Genomic DNA, 17,843 nt, shown 5'->3' with positions numbered 1-17,843 from the left:
AACTCGTTTTCACTGAGCGTCAGATCACAGTGATGGCTGCCCTCAGAGGGTCACTTGTAACAGTGAATAATAAATAAATATAAATGTATAATGACTGGCCTCATGATATCATTACACAATTGCCTATTGTATGCATTTCTTTGTTGTAGATTTTTTTACCTTTCTTTTTTTTTTACCGTAAAATCTATTGTCATTTTCAGAGTGTACAATTTAACTGATAACTTGCTTTGCATTTATAAGTCAAGCAGATTTTGTTTTTATTAAATGTAATATTTGTTGCATTATTAGGTAATATTACAGTTTAAAAGATGCATGCAGTACATATTTTTTTGTCTGTCAAAATGGAGGTATTATTTCCAGGCCTTCGCGGGCCATGTAAAAGGATGTGGTGAGCCAGACCTGGCCAGCTGTAATTTAAAGGGCTCCATCTAGTGGTACACCAAATAATCACTAAATTAAATATTTAAACACAATGTTACTGTTCGAACTGTGTATAATGGTACAGTGGCCAAACATATTAAACATACTTGTAAAATAAAACATCTGCCTTCTTTTTAATGATTTCTTAGGCCTACTACGCTACTGTATTTTAATGGTGTTCATTATGGTGGTACATGGAGAGCAAAGTTTTTTTTTGAGGCAGTACTTAGTGAAAAAAGTTCGACAACCACTGATCTAGATATATTCTAAATACTGTATGTTAATTCCATCTTCAAAAAGTCAAAATCCTAGTTAAGGTTTTAAAATAGAACACAAAGAAGCTAATACAAATAACAGAAGAAATGTACAAATTGAAAAGATGGTTTGACAAAAACAGACAATCTTTGAACCTCAGTAAAACTAAAATAATGCTATTTGGTAACAGTAGAAGAGTGAGTCAAATACAAATACAAATAGACGGAGTAGATATTGAAAGGGTAATAGAAAACACCTTTTTGGGTGTAATAATAATAATCAGATAATAAAATAAAATATACAACATAAAGTAGCAAAAAACACGTAAATAATGAATAAAGCAAAACATGTTCTGGACCAAAAATCACTTCATATGCTTTACTGCTCACTAGTGTTACCATATCTGAGTTATTGTGTAGAAATATGGGGAAACAACTACAAATGTGCGCTTCATTCACTAACGGTGTTACAAAAAAGATCAATTAGAACAATACATAATGTTGGATATAGAGAACATACAAACCCTTTATTTATTAAATCACAATTATTGAAATTCAACGATTTGGTGCATTTGCAAACAGCTAAAATGATGTACAGAGCAAACTATAACCTGCTACCCAAGAATATACAACAATTCTTCTCAACAAAAGAGGAGAAATATAACCTTAGAGGAAAATCTAAATTAAAACATTTTTTTGCTCGTACAATACTTAAAACCTTTAGCATATCCGTATTTGGAATTAAGTTATGGAATGGATTAACCAAACAAAGCACCAATATGATTCAGTTTAAGAGACTGTTCAAACTACAAGTGTTCACAAAGTATACAGAACAATAATTATGATGAACATCTTGAACTCTTTTTTTTTTCTTTTTTTTTAAATTGAGACAAAGATTACTTATGTATTTAATACTTGTTTGCTTACTATGGTATATTGTTTATTTATTATTTATTTGTTCACTGTTCTGTTACAGAAAATAAGGAAATTGGATAAAATTGCTATGGTATGAAAAGGGGTAGGATTAAATAAACTCTGCCTCTTCTTACTCCTTTTTGGACATGCTGCAATGAAACAACTGGAAATGTGTAATGAATTACATTGTATTGTATGCATGTTCGAAATAAACTGAAACTAAACTGAACTGAAAAATTTGTTTTAAAAGCTGGTTTCAACCAAATGCATTCAATCATTAGCTTTGTATTGCATGTAAACATACAAAGTGTGTGTGTATGGGGCACTGGCATTGGTTTTAGGCCCCGTTATCCAGGGTAAATCCCACCTAACCTTATCCTTGTCCACACACACACAATGGTCATTTAAGACCCCCTCGCCCCCTCCGTCCGCCGGCGCAACGCGACCTAGTACGTATGTGCAGAAAATGCGCACGACACAGTCACATCCAGTGTTTTGTGTGCAAGTTCTTAAATCAAATGTAACTTATCTGAACAATATCCAGTGTTGTGGTATTTCAATTAAGTGGAATCCAGTGTGCTGTGGGCCCTATTGTAGTGAAACACCCGAGCCATCATAAATTAATGAAATCTTAATTAGACACGTAAACAATGTGATAAAAAAAACATTTTCACTCTTTTGCCTTCATCTTCATTGGCCATTAGTTTTTGGTGACTTTATATACTCTGGACCTAGACGTTGAGTCCGCGACATACATGGGGGACAATAACTGATACAGTCTGCTTTGCCAGTCCAAATGCATTTGATGTTTTCAGTAGTCTTCCCTCGTCGGCCAGGTAATACAAAGCACACACTACCTTTTTTATCACATCCACGGGAGCCCGCATTCTCGTTGTCTCTCCTTCGACAAATGGACAAAGTTTTTCGGTAAGTAGAGTCACAGCTGACCTCGACATTCGAAAGTTCTATTGCCGTCTGAGAAGTGTTGTATCTGAAATAGCTGCAATCGCGCGTTTTCTTCTCTTAAGGTATTCATGTGTGATTTCCACAAGCGTCTGTACATGTAGAAGAAGGAGAAACACGGGCATGTCTGGATGAATAGCCTCCATCTTTCCAGTGGTTAGCTCCGGTTGTTATGAAGCTGGCTGTGGCAACGTTCTTTCTGACGTCACTTCCTGTGTGGGGCGCGGTCTTTCTGACTTCACTTCCTCTCCGAACTCACTTTGTAAACGATCAAAGAGTACATACAAAACTAAGAGCTGGAGATTTTCAAGAAATACATGGCACACTTACCCGTGTAAAAATGTATCCGAGGAGGCGAACCTTAAACGATAGTTTAGTTTGGCTGAAACGGGGCTTAGGCTAAATAACCATTTGTTTAAGGGGTTATCCGGCTTAGTGTAGACATGGCCTTAGGGTGGGATGGGGGGGCCGTCCAGGATTCTTGTTTAACGGGTCCCAGAATTTTGTGCTACGGCCCTGCTGATAAATAAAATTTTGACCTATTGAGTGCATGGCCACATTCCTGTAGAGGTGGATATCTGACATATGAAAGACCCCTGAGTATTCATTTAAATGTCACTGCCACCCTGGAGGCTCCATGAATGTGTGAAAAGCATGCATGAAGAAAGTGTTTTGTGCAAATATAAACAAATAAACCACAATAAAACCTTGAAGGTCTACAGTTATGAAGGCCGATAAATGCGTTAAAATGTAATATCGGAAATGATCGGTATCATTTTTTTTATTATCGGTATCTGGTTTTTTTATTAAATCAACATAAAAAACACAAGATACACTTACAATCAGTGCACCAACCCAAAAAACCTCCCTCCCCGATTTACACTCATTCACACAAAAGGGTTGTTTCTTTCTGTTATTAATATTCTGGTTCCTACATTATATATCAATATAGATCAATACAGTCTGCAAGGGATACAGTCCGCAAGCACACATGATTGTGCGTGCTGCTGGTCCACTAATAGTACTAACCTTTAACAGTTAATTTTACTAATTTTCATTAATTACTAGTTTCTATGTAACTGTTTTTATATTGTTTTACTTTATTTTTTATTCAAGAAAATGTTTTTAATTTATTTATCTTATTTTTTTATTTTTTTTAAAGTACCTTATCTTCTTCACCATACCTGGTTGTCCAAATTAGGCATAAGAATGTGTTAATTCCACGACTGCATATATCGGTTGGTATCGGTATCGGTAATTAAAGAGTTGGACAATATCGGAATTTTGGATATCGGCAAAAAGCCATTATCGGACATCCCTAGTTATGAAGTGTGCCTCCACCTGGGTGCCCATTGACAAATTCAATGATGTGTGCACAGAGAAATGTGATCATTCATTATAATAATTTAACTCATAGACCGAGACCATTTCATTGAAGCAATCACATTGGAAACAAATACAATATGTGTAAAGAAAAATAATGACTAGATGAAGATGTTTATCTTACCGAATAAGCTGTTAGTGAAGCCATCCCAAACGCACGTTGTGTGGCTCCAGATCCACTCGCCTTTGACGCACGAAACAAATGTAAAGTTTATTCCGATGACCGAAACCAGCACGTCGCTCAAACTTATATTGACCAGCAGCAAATTGGTCGGCGTCCTGAGCCTCTTGAATCTGCAGTAAAGTAAGATGACAACAACGTTGTTGCACACGCCAAACACTCCGATGGTTCCGATGGCGAAGGCGAGAAGTTTGTAGGTGCCAGTCGAAAAGATGTCATTTTCGGCGCTTCTCGTGTCGTTGTCAGAATTCATCGCGGGGATGTAAATATATATGTACAAGAAGCCTGGCGTTGGGCATGGTGGTCGTGCGCTGGTTCGTGTTCGAGACCCGCGCGCCTTGCAGATCAGCACCGTCAAACAGACACACGAGACAACACGCCTCCCAGGAAGTGGGTCACTGTCACGTGACACACTTCACACACCTAATATTCACTACAACTTGTTTTTGTTTACGCACAAATACTCTATAAATGATGGATTGTAATTACTGAAAATATGATTTAATATATCCTATACTTTTATTTTGAAAACTAAAACTCAATCACCGGTCCCATACTACAGCTCATATAGCTTTTTAACGTTATTGTTTTTGTTTTATTGAACAATCTAACACGCACACAAAATATACACACACATTAAGGCACTTCCAATACTTTACAATATTACAAATATTGAGGAGGTTGAGCAATCAACAAATGTTAAATAAAATAAAGTACAAGACTATATATACCAGACCTGGGCATTCTGCGGCCCTTTGTGCATCCCTGTCCGGCCCGCGTGAGGCCAATTATAAATTACAAAATACATTTTAAATAGTATCTATGTCGAGTGTGCAATACAACGGTGCTGCTTTTGTTTTGAAAATCGTTATTTGTATTACTTCCGTGTGGACGTGTGCGTGATTGTGAGTGAATGTGAACAGCTGCAATCATTTATTACAAAATAAAGTTGAAAAAACATCTATGTCTTGCGCACAATACAACTGTGCTGCTTTTATTTTGAAAAGTATTATTTATGGACGTGTGTCCGTGTGTAACCTGCGAGTGAAGGTGCACATGCAGCGACAAGTGATGCACGGTTTACACCCGAGACGCTAAAAAGAGAAAAGTTGATGAAGAATGGCGTGTTTCCAACAAGACATGGACTGCAAAGCAACATTCCCTCTAAGGTGCGTGCCTGCGCAATTGCGCACTGCTCAAGCGTCTGCTGCGCGCAGCAAATATATGCCGAATTCTAAACAAAATAAACATATTTATTCTATGTAATTTTGCAATGCAACTTTGAGTGACAGTGACAACCAGAGGTGTGGACTCGAGTGACATGACTTGGACTCGAGTCAGACTCGAGTCATGAATTTGATGACTTTAGACTCGACTTGACAAAATGTAAAGAGACTTGCAACTCGACTCAGACTTTAACATCAATGACTTGTGACTTCACTTGGACTTGAGCCTTTTGACTTGACATGACTTGCTACTTTCCCCAAAACCCAAAGCTTAAAAAGTTATTTGGGAGCGCTCCGTATCTTTCATTTTCTACGTCTGTGTCTATAAGCGTGTGTGCTGCTTGTCAGCTGGTGTGCTGTCAGTACAACAGCCAATCAAATTAGATCTACGCTGTTTTCATCACACAGCTCTCATCCAATCAAATTGCAGGACAACCACCGAACATGAGTTGTCAAACAATGCGGCAGTGAGAAACAATTATGCCAAAGTTGGTTTCGTTCGGGTATAAAAACTACGACTTGGTCAACAAAAAACGAATTGCCGTATGCAAATCACGCAGTTCGAATATTACAGACGGAGACGCAACAACTTCCAACTTCGTTCGACATTTGAAGTTGCACAAAGAAGGGTAAGTTTTGAATGTAAGATAACGTTTATTGGCTAAGTAACATGACTTTTATTTGCTGTGTAGTTAAATCAGTGAGGCTGTAAACTCACTGCTAACGTTATAACGTAGACATCTTATAAGGGTACGCAGCATTGAGCGCTACTGCCTATTGGCACAGACGAGACGCGGCGCCGCCATCTTGGAGTGGTGATCCGCTCCATCCATCCATCCATCCATTTTCTACCGCTTATTCCCTTCGGGGTCGCGGGGGTCGCTGGAGCCTATCTCAGCTACAATCGGGCGGAAGGCGGGGTACACCCTGGACAAGTCGCCACCTCATCGCAGAGCCAACACAGATAGACAGACAACGTTCCACTCAGTGCAATTTATTTGGCAGGAGCAATGAACTGTCAGCGAATTTAATTCATTTTACCTCACTGAATACCACTGATTTTCACGCGGTTTTTTTTGTCAAACGTGTAGCTATGATAACGGACACATGCTTTGGCGTTTTTATTATTCATAGTTTGCTTAACAGTAATATAATATTCTTATACGCTATAAATGACCAGACGTCCGAGATCAAACTGGGAATATAATCCCAGAGAAGGGGGAAAAAAACGGTCAGCTATTTTTAAATTGAAGAAACAATATGATTAGGTTATATATACATGCATATATCCTACATAAACAATGTATGAATACATTAGATATCTATATATCTTAGGGACCTATAGACTGCAGCAGCAGAGAGTTTATTCTGTCTTGACACTTTGTATTGATATTTTCTATTACATTCTTCCCTTAAATGATAATGTTTACAGTGATTGTTTTATATGTATTTTTTATGTATGTCGCTTTGGATAAAAGCGTCTGCCAAATACTTCAACATATATAAACACCTGAAAGTCTTTATATCAGCTAAAACCACCAATCTGTTATACTGGATTCAGAATAAAACCAAATGCTGTCTTACCCAACAATGTTAGTATTTGAATATTGTTACTTGAAGACTTATTCCTGGTTACAATTATACTGTTAAGAAAGTATTGTCTTATATTTTGCCTAAAATGAGAATGCATCATAATCAGTGGCGGCTGGTGAATTTTGTTTTAGGTGGGGCTGAAAGTTTGTAAACAAAACCCCTGTAGGGGGGTCATCCTCCCCCAGAAGATTTCTTTGTGATTTTCACATACAAATATTGAAGATCTTTGCTCCTTCTCAACTCTGTGGTTATATTATTTTCATAAAATACAACCAATAGTATGTTAATGTTTGTTTTTGTAAATGTGTTTATTTTGTAAAGGAATGAGTTAAATGTTTAAAATTGTTAAGTTAAAGTTAAAGTACCAATGATTGTCACACACACACTAGGTGTGGTGAAATTTGTCCTCTGCATTTGACCCATCCCCTTGGGGAGCAGTGGGCAGCAGCGGCGCCGCGCCCGGGAATCATTTTGGTGATTTAACCCCCAATTCCAACCCTTGATGCTGAGTGCCAAGCAGGGAGGTAATAGGTCCCATTTTTATAGTCTTTGGTATGACTCGGCTGGGATTTGAACTCCAACCTACCGATCTCAGGGCGGACACTCTAACCACTTTAAACTATTAAAATGACTGGTTAATAGTGCTATTATGAATTGCAAACTATTTTTTTCCCTGCAATTTCAAATGCACTTGTTTCAATAAATAAATACAGCGTTTTAAAAGCATACACAATCTGTGTAAAAATATTAGTCTGTGGTTAAAAGGACTTGAAAGGACTCGAAACTCAAAATGCAGGACTTGGGACTTGACTTGAGACTTTCTAGTCTTGACTTTGGACTTCACTCGGGACTTGCCTGTCTTGACTCGGGACTTGACTCGAGACTTGAGGGCAAAGACTTGAGACTTACTTGTGACTTGCAAAGCAATGACTTGGTCCCACCTCTGGTGACAACAAGCGGCCCTAACGGTGTTCGTCAACACCGTTCAATTGAACACCGTTCAATTATTGTAACGTCTATCGAGATGCTTCGAGGACAGGAATTATATCGATCACTTTATTGAGCAAAACTGTTTATATTCGGACATAACCACACCAAAAACATGAGTAAAACAATTCTATCTCGAAAAACTAGTCATTTTCTGCCGTACAAACCAGGCCAAAACCAACTTGTCATCTGTCACCAACACGCATAGCACTAAACCACTGGTGCGTTTATGGCCACACAAAAAGTCGGACAACTCAAACACCACACAAAGTTACACTATGACTCCTCAGTCATACGTGTGCTTATTTTACTGTCATTTATTGTTAATGTTAATTTATTTATATTAGTCATGGAATGCTGTTACACACACTATGTTGAAGTATTACTATTATTATTATTATTATTATTATTATTATTATTATTTATCTTACAGTATATATGAAAAATAATATTGAGCAAAATTTAATTGAAATATTGTCGATGTGGCCCTCCAGCAGTGCTCGGGTTGCTCATGCGGCCCCCGGCAAAAATTAATTGCCCACCCCTGCTCTATACATTGCTAATGTGGTAAATGACTTTTCTAGCTGCAAATGTCTGTTTTTTGGTGCAATATCTACATAGGTGTATAGAGGCCCATTTCCAGCAACTATCACTCCAGTTTTCTAATGGTGCAATGTGTTTGCTCATTGGCTCAGAAGGCTAATTGATTATTAGAAAACCCTTGTGCAATCATGTTCACACATCTGAAAACAGTTTAGCTCGTTACAGAAGCTACAAAACTGACCTTCCTTTGAGCAGATTGAGTTTCTGGAGCATCACATTTGTGGGGTCAATTAAACGCTAAAAATGGCCAGAAAAAGAGAACTTGCATCTGAAACTCGACCGTCTATTCTTGTTCTTAGAAATTAAGGCTATTCCACAAATTTGTTTGGGTGACCCCAAACTTTTGAACGGTATATATATATATATATATGTATGTATATATACACATATGTATATATGCATACATATATATATATGCTTGGTAGAGTGGCCGTGCCAGCAATCGGAGGGTTGCTGGTTACTGGGGTTCAATCCCCACCTTCTACCATCCTAGTCACGTCCGTTGTGTCCTTGGGCAAGACACTTCACCCTATATATGTATATATATATATATATATATATATATATATATATATATATATATATATATATATATATATATATATATATATATATATATATACTATATATATATATATATATATATATATATATATATATATATATACATATATATATATATATATATATATATGTATATATATATATATATATATGTATATATATATATATATATATATATATATATATATATATATATATATGTATATATATATATATATATATATATATATATATATGTATATATATATATATATATATGTATATATATATATATATATATATATATATATATATATATATATATATATATATATATGTATATATATATATATATATATATATATATATATATATATATATATATATATATATATATATATATATATATATATATATATATATATATATATATATATATATATATATATAAATAATTGGGCTTATTTAAAACAACTTAAATCCCTCCAATAAAGATAATAATCTAAGGACTTTTTACCTTTTTACCATCTCCCAAGATTGTATTAATAATGTAGCGTCCAGAAGAAGTGCACACCAAGTCTGACGCTCTTTTTTTAACTTTTATTGAGCAACCTATAATAACACAGCTCAACTTATCTTGTTCCTTCCACACACACGTCTATCTTCCTCCTCATTCCCGCAACAACAACCTTCCTCCTTCTTCGCCAATCATCTTACAGGCAATGGGAATTCTAAATCTCACTCACTCAAGAACACAACATCAACTTCAGCAGGTCGTTACACTATCTCCCCCTTCCAAAGTCCCTCGTCCCCGAGGGGGAAAACAAGATCTCTCAAGTGGGCTGGTCGCCGCCTCAGCCTCCGGAGTCTTGTCGGAGTACCAGTGTTCTCTCTCCGTGGGGAGGAAGTCACAGTAAGTGTTACATCTTGTGAAGGCCATGACGAGGTCCCCAGAACGGAAGAACAAGACTCTCCAGCCCCTGGGCTAAGGCCCATTCTCCCCGGTAACTCCACTCCTAGTCCTGCAGGAGTGCCCGTGCCCCGGTACGGTGCTAGCCGGTCACGGTGCAGGACAACTTTTCTGCCACGGGGTGGGAGTTAGACCCGGTACACAACTTCCCCGAGTCTTTCCAACACTCTACAAGGCCCCATCCAGTCGCTGTCCAGCTTCGGGCATCTTCCCTTTTTCCGTTGGGGGTTGTACACACACACCAACTCATCAGCGGCAAAATGTCGCCCTTTTTCGTGCACGTCGTAATTCCTCTTTTGTCTACGGCCAGCATTACGCAGCTGGTTCCTGGCAAACTCATAAGCTGAATCCAGCCGGTCTTGTAGTCTCTTAGCGTACTCCACTCCTGGTGTACCAACCGGCGCATCCGGAGGTCTACCCATCATCATTTCGGCAGGCGTGCGGATCTCTCTGACCAGCATTAAAAGGGCCGGGGAGAAAGAAGTGGAGTCTTGAACTACTGACCTGTATGCCATTAACACAAGGGGAACATGGCAATCCCAGTCCCGCTGATGTTTAGCCGTGACAATTGCCAACTGTTGTCCCAAGGTGCGGTTAAACCTCTCCACAAGCCCGTCACTCTGTGGGTGCAGAGGTGTGGTCCGGGTCTTCCGAGAGCCAAGTTTCTCGCACAACGTTGCAAAAAGCCTTGACTCAAAATTTTTTGCCTTGATCGGTGTGGATGATCTCTGGAGCACCGAACCTGCTGAACATCCCCTCCAACAGCGCGTCTGCAATAGTTTCAGCTTCTTGGTCGGGCAGGCTGTATGCTTCAGGCCACTTTGTAAAGTAGTCCATTACTGTGAGGATGTTTCCTCTTTCTGTGCGAGGGAAGGGCCCGAGGACATCTATCCCCACCCTCTTCATAGGACAGCCCGCAGGGAACTGCTGTAGCTGTGCATGTGATCTACCAGCAGGGCCCTTCTTTGCCACACAGCTATCACAATGATCGCAATAGTCAACCACATCTCTTCTGTGTTGACCCAATAAAAGGCTTGGCGGAGGCGGCTTAGGGTCTTGGAGATACAAAAGTGCCCAGATCCCGGGGCCCCGTGCACCGCTTGTAGGACCGACTCTCTCAAAGTTTTTGGCACCACCACTTGCCAGCGGGTCTCTCCTGTGGCTGGTTCTCTCCAGCCTCTTTGTAGCACACCATCTGACAGACGCAGGGTTTCAAACATTGACCAGAGGCCTTTTGTAGCGCGTGAGAGCATGGCAATCTCCTCCCACTGTGGTCGCCGCTCACTAGCCACCCATGCGCGAAGGGGCCTAATATCACTGTCCTCCTCTTGTCCAAGCTCCCACTCCACTGCCGTAATGGGTTGCTGCAGCTGTCCACCGGTTGGCCCCCTTGCATCCACCACCGCACACAACACATTTGGATGGAGCCCCTCCAGTGTGTCCTTTTTCTCACTATATTGGCAGTTAGTTACGTAGCAGGGCCGGCAAGAGAGTGCATCAGCATTGACATGTTGTGCTCCTGGCCTATGGGCCACGGTGAAGTCGTATGCCTGTAGCTCTTCAATCCAGCGCGCCAGCTGGCCTTTAGGCTCTTTGAAGGACATAAGCCATTGTAAAGCTGCGTGGTCAGTTCTGACTGTAAAATTAAGTCCGCCCAGGTAATATTTGAAGTGGCGGACAGCAGTGACTACCGCAAGTAGCTCCCGCCGGGTCACACAATAGCGTCGTTCGGCCTTGTTAAATGTCCTGCTATGGTTGGCGATCACCTTCTCGCCTTCAGGTGTCACCTGTGACAGCACCGCTCCGGAGCCAACATTGCTGGCATCAGTGTCCAATACAAAGGGGAGACTGGAGTTAGGTGGGGAGAGGATGGGAGCCTCCACAAGAGCTTTCTGCAGCGAGCTGAATGCTGTCTGACACTCTTCAGTCCAGGTAAATGACTCACCCTTTTGTAGCAACCGGAACAGGCTAGCAGCGATGCAGGAGAACCCTTTCACAAACCGCCTGTAATATGACGCCAAGCCCAGGAAACTCTTCAGCTCATGCACCGACCTCGGAGTGGGCCACTCCTCCACAGCGCGCACCTTCTCAGGTACGGTGCCCACCCCGCCTCCTCCAACTCTGTGTCCCAGGAACGTGACCTCCCGTCTCAAAAAGCAGCACTTCTGGGGGTGTAGTTTTAAGCCTGCTGCCTTCATCCGCTTCAGCACACGCTTTAGACCTGCCATGGCTGCTTTAAAGGACCCACCATGAACCAAGATGTCATCAAGGTACACAACACACTCTTGGCGGGAAATGCGCGCAGGCTGGGAAGGAACCCCCGGACTACACAGCCGACCCCGCAAGCTACCGGAGTGAACCCCAAGACGCCCACAACACGCAGGGGCAGAGGAAACTCTGCCTTGCGTGTAAGTGTGGCGTCAGCCTGGAGAGCGTCTCCTTGGTTTTAAAAGATTTTATCCCTGTGGCCTGCCTCCGTGTTAATTGTGTGTCCAGGAGGACGTTGTGGAAGTGGGCGGAGCCAGGACATTGACCACGCCTGTCGTTGCTGTACCCTCACCTGTTTTATTGTTTACCAATTGGTATTTTTAGTGTTATCTACTTGACTGTTTTTAGCTATATTATAATAAATTGTGAACAAGCAAAATCATCTTCCCTTACTTTGGACAGCTGCTCTCACTTCATTGGGTTCTTAATATTTTACATTTGTTTTTAGCAACATTTTTATTAGATTTTAAATATACCACCACTCGGGTCCACATCACATTTGCAGCATAGACATCTGTGGAAAAGTAGCAGGATCGACAACCGGGTTAACTGTCTTTTTGGCCGCTAATGTGACACTGTGGCTAACAGAACAGCTTGAATGAGGGGTCTGTCTGCACATCTGGATAACATGCCCATCTGGGAAGGTGAGGGTACCCCTCTTGGCATCGATGACACAGTCCAGTACTCCAAGCAGATCCACCCCAAGAATGCAGTCTTCTAGATTAGCAACCCACACCGGGTGCTGAACAGATGTGTTCCCCACCCCCAGAGTCACCGCAACTTCCCCGACCATTGGAGTCTTCTCTCCGGTGACTGCCTGAAGCTTTACTAAGGTGGGCAAAATGGCAACCATTCTTGGCACCACCCCTGGCTTTATTATTGTTGCAGAGGACCCTGTGTCCACTAATGCCGTGCAATGCCCCCCCACAGTCATAGGAGCGTACCAACAGTTCCCTACCCAGGTTTGTCCAATTACCACGAGGTGTTCTGGCTGGCGATCTTTTCCGCCCACTGCCTGTACCCCCCTCTCTTGAACAACCTGTACTGTGTCCTCCTTGGGGTGACGTTGGGACATATTCTTAGGGGCCGGTATTGTCCCATCTATACGGCCCCTGCCCCGTTTCCCTTATTGACTGGGGTATGTGGGCAATCACGGACAAAGTGTCCGGCCTCCCCGCAGCTCCAACATGTCTTAACACGCTGTCTTGAGCATTGGTCGTCACGTAGGGTGGCTGCCCGAACCAACTGGGTCAGCGACAGCGACTCCATCCACGCTGGGTCCCCCGGCACCAGGTCTGGTCCCTTTTGTTCTTTCACCCGAGGTGTATCACCAGGCACAACCCTTTGAGCACTGGTGCACAGCATCTCTCTCTCTCTGTAGCCAGCTCAAGGGCTGCCTGGAGGGAAGTGGGGTGGGCCAGGAGTGTCTGAACACGCAAGTCAGCTGGTAGAAGGGCCTGGAGGAAGTGATCGCGGGCTAGCTCCCCTTGGATGGCTGCAGGCATGTGAGCATAGGTGCGGTGGACCAGTCCCTCGATGTCGTTAGCCAGGTGCCTTAGTGACTCTCCTGGCCGCCGCTGACGACTGCAGAGCTCTGAGCGTAATAGGCTATCTGCTGAGCACAGTCCAAATCTCCTCTTCAGAGCCCCAACAAGAGCTCCATAATCACTTCACTCTGCTGGGCTCAGTAGCAGCAGGCTTGACAAGGCATCACCAGTGAGGCACATTGCAAGCTGGAGGGACATTTCTTCTGAAGACCATCTTCCAGCCTGTGCTAACAGTTCAAATTGGGCATGAAATGCCTCCCAGTTCGCCTTGCCATCAAACCTGGGAGTCTTCATTGAGGGTGGAATTCCCCCATGCCTTCATTGAGGGTGGAATTCTCCCATGCCAAGCAGCGTGCGCTGCACCTGTAGATGCTGCCTCTCTCATTCCTCCCTCTCTCTCTCTCTTTGTGGCGAGCTCCTCACGTCCGGGATACAGACATACATCTGCAGTAGCTGCCGGCACCTTAAGCCCCCACTCAATGTCCTTCCCCTCCCGTTCCATCTTGACAAAGTCGCCAGGAAACATCGTGGCACGTACCTCCCGATGACGTAGCAGGCTGAGCACACAAGCAGCGCAGTATGCGCACACAAGCAGCTGCAGTATGCGCAAAGTTTTACTTCTGACACCAATTGTAGCGTCCAGAAGAAGTGCACACCAAGTCTGACGCTCTTTTTTAACTTTTATTGAGCAACCTATAATAACACAGCTCAACTTATCTTGTTCCTTCCACACACACGTCTATCCTCCTCCTCATTTCCGCACCAACAACCTTCCTCCTTCTTCGCCAATCATCTTACAGGCGTGCTACGTTCACAACAATGGGAATTCTAAATCTCACTCACTCAAGAACACAACATCAACTTCAGCAGGTCGTTACAATAATTTAAAATCATCAAACCAATGTGAGAATTTCGGTTTCACTTTAAATTGCTTGCAACATAAAAATATTAATAATCATTTCTAATTTACTATCTTGAATACATATGCCAAATGTGGTAACCATATAGCTATGATGGTAACTCCTGCAAGTACATGTTAAGTAAACCTTTACGTGGCTGTCCAGAGGGGGCTAACTTTCCAATGTGTTTAAAATATTATATCCCGCCCTTTTACAGCTTTTTGCACAAAATGACATAACACTTGTGTGCTATAGATAATCATGGTGATTTGGCTAGCTAGCGTTAGCTATCGTTAAATGTGTTTTTTATCTCAGGGGTGTCCAAACTTTTTTAGTGACTTTTTTCTCCCACTTACATATATATACATTTTGTACATAAAACATGTTAAAATATAATACAAAGTAGGTTCATCAATATGTGCTAAACTATCAAAACAAAACATAGGTATGTGTGTAATTTTTAAAATATCAATTGATTTACCTGAAACTAGTATTATCAGACAGGACTTGCAAAGACGATTCCAGTGATGTAAGTTTATAAATATTATAAATATTAAGAATGTTTTGGACTTTTAAAACCGGTATAAATGCAATAATTTGATGGGGCTAGAGATTTTAGGGGTGACCTTTTTGTTAAAAATGTCATATCTGTCTTAATATTTTGCCTATTCAATATCTGTGTTGGCCCTGCGATGAGGTGGCGACTTGTCCAGGGTGTACTCCGCCTTCCGCCCGATTGTAGCTGAGATAGGCTCCAGCACCCCCCGCGACCCCAAAAGGGACAAGCGGTAGAAATGGATGGATGGAATTTTAAATAAGGGCAATATCATTGGAAAGCTTGCTAAATCAAAGAAACAGAAAAAAAGATTTCACAAGTATGGCGTTTTTTATTTATTTTTTCAGTTCATGAAATTAGCGTTTGAAGGGCCAGAAAATTCAAGTAAACATGGCTGCTTGGACTCGACTTGTGAGTCACAAAACAAATGGCCAAGCACTCGGTGGGTCCTAAAATCAGGATGCGAATAGGTCAATTTAAGATATATTTTAAATGTCTACTTTATATTATAATAGGGATTCCAGTGCACATTGTACTCACCGTGGATTGAAGGGAAATTTTGTCGAGTGTAAACTTGCCAAATTTTGTCAGAGCTTTGTGGCGCGAGTGCTTGTCCAATCCAAAACATTTGATATTCCGGATAAACTAGTACAAAACTAGTACAAGGGAACCTTTTTGACCTTGGGGCCAAACTTTTCCACTACAGAGGGGTCCGGAGCACACTCAAATATTAACACTGAATTAGTAATCTTACTCTTGATTTTAATCATATTGCTTGTATTCCGTCAGGCGACTTCTTCCCGCGAGTGAAAACCAGTGGTGGTCAACCAAGCCATGATTTGCTGCTGTGCAGCAAGCAGCGCACAAACTCTCTGAGTATGCAAGGGGCCTAGATCTTCCTACAAAATTCAGATGCGAGCAAAAAAATCTAGCTATGCAATGGAAAAGATCTCTATACTTTATCGAAAAAAAAAGATTTGTCGAGTGATGTCAAGGATTATCTGTCGGTTGAGTCCTCAGACATGTCGAACTATCTTGTGCTCCACATGACAAACCGATGAAAACTTGGAAAAGCATGGAGGTCTACAACTTCTTTGTGTGTGGCTTGGTCAAGGAAATTTGTATCAAGACTCTCCCGGACACATAAGCATCGTTTTTGCTCGAGTAAGGTTGCATTTCATGATTTAACTTCACGTCTACTGATGATTGTTGCTGTTGCATGCGCTGTTTACGAGTAGCATGTTTTTCCCCATGTTTATCAAAATCTAACGTTATATGTCAACACTGTATAAGTGCTGAAAGCTTCATTCATGATTGTTGCCTTTGGTAAAAGCTGAACTCTTTTAGGTTTTGCTCACATTTGCTTTCTTTTATTTAGGCCATGTCTACACTAAGTCGTTTAACCCCTTAAAGGCCTACTGAAATGAATTGTTTTTATTTAAACGGGGATAGCAGATCTATTCTATGTGTCATACTTGATCATTTCGCGATATTGCCATATTTTTGCTGAAAGGATTTAGTATAGAACAACGACGATAAAGATTGCAACTTTTGGTATCTGATAAAAAAAAAGGCTTGCCCCTACCGGAAGTAGCGTGACGTAGTCAGTTGAACATATACGCAAAGCTCCCTATTGTTTACAATGATGGCCGCATGAAGTGAGAGAGATTCGGACCGAGAAAGCAACAATTTCTCCATTAATTTGAGCGAGGATGAAAGATTTGTGGATGAGTAAAGTGCAAGTGAAGGACTAGTGGGGAGTTGAAGCTATTCAGATAGGGAAGATGCTGTGAGAGCCGGGGGTGACCTGATATTCAGCTGGGAATGACTACAACAGTAAATAAACACAAGACATATATATACTCTATTAGCCACAACACAACCAGGCTTATATTTAATATGCCACAAATTAATCCTGCATAAAAACACCTGCGTGTTTGTTATGCTAGCTCCTAGCTCCTCTGCTAGCTCCTAGCTCCATAGAACACGCCAATACAATTCAAACACCTGATCAACACACACAATCACTCAGCCCAAAAGACTGTTCACCTAACCCAAGGTTCATAAAGCTTATATATTTTTAAAAAGTTACGTACGTGACGCGCACATACGGTCAAGCTATCAAATGTTTAGCAGCCAAGGCTGCATACTCACGGTACCTGGTATTCAGCTGGGAATGACTAAAACAGTAAATAAACACAAGACATATATTTACTCTATTAGCCACAACACAACCAGGCTTATATTTAATATGACACAAATTAATCCTGCATAAAAACACCTACGTCTTTGTTATGCTAACTCCTAGCTCCTATGCTAGCTCCTAGCTCCATAGAACACGCCAATACAATTCAAACACCTGATCAACACACACAATCACTCAGCCCAAAAGACCGTTCACCTAACCCAAGGTTCATAAAGCTTATTTATTTTAAAAAAGTTACGTACATACGCAAAAAAAAGTTGCGCACATACGGTCAAGCGATCAAATGTTTAGAAGCCAAAGCTGCATACTCACAGTAGCACGTCTGCGTC

General features: G+C 41.2%; 1 protein-coding gene across 3 annotated transcripts in view; it reads right to left on the bottom strand.

Moving 5' to 3' along the window:
• Nucleotides 1–4,504, bottom strand: part of opn3 (opsin 3) — a 59,336-nt gene extending 54,832 nt beyond the window's left edge. For all 3 annotated transcript variants that reach the window (XM_062057709.1, XM_062057711.1, XM_062057710.1), the window contains exon 1: nucleotides 4,060–4,504. In XM_062057709.1, the coding sequence (XP_061913693.1) occupies nucleotides 4,060–4,369 (310 nt within the window). In that variant the 5' untranslated portion in view covers nucleotides 4,370–4,504. The remainder of the gene's footprint in view (nucleotides 1–4,059) is intronic.
• Between the last annotated feature and the right edge of the window lie 13,339 nt (nucleotides 4,505–17,843).

The sequence above is a fragment of the Entelurus aequoreus genome, linkage group LG09 (assembly GCF_033978785.1).
Source record: "Entelurus aequoreus isolate RoL-2023_Sb linkage group LG09, RoL_Eaeq_v1.1, whole genome shotgun sequence".
NCBI classification, from domain to species: Eukaryota; Metazoa; Chordata; class Actinopteri; order Syngnathiformes; family Syngnathidae; genus Entelurus; species Entelurus aequoreus.
This window is presented reverse-complemented; position numbering and strand designations above follow the sequence as displayed.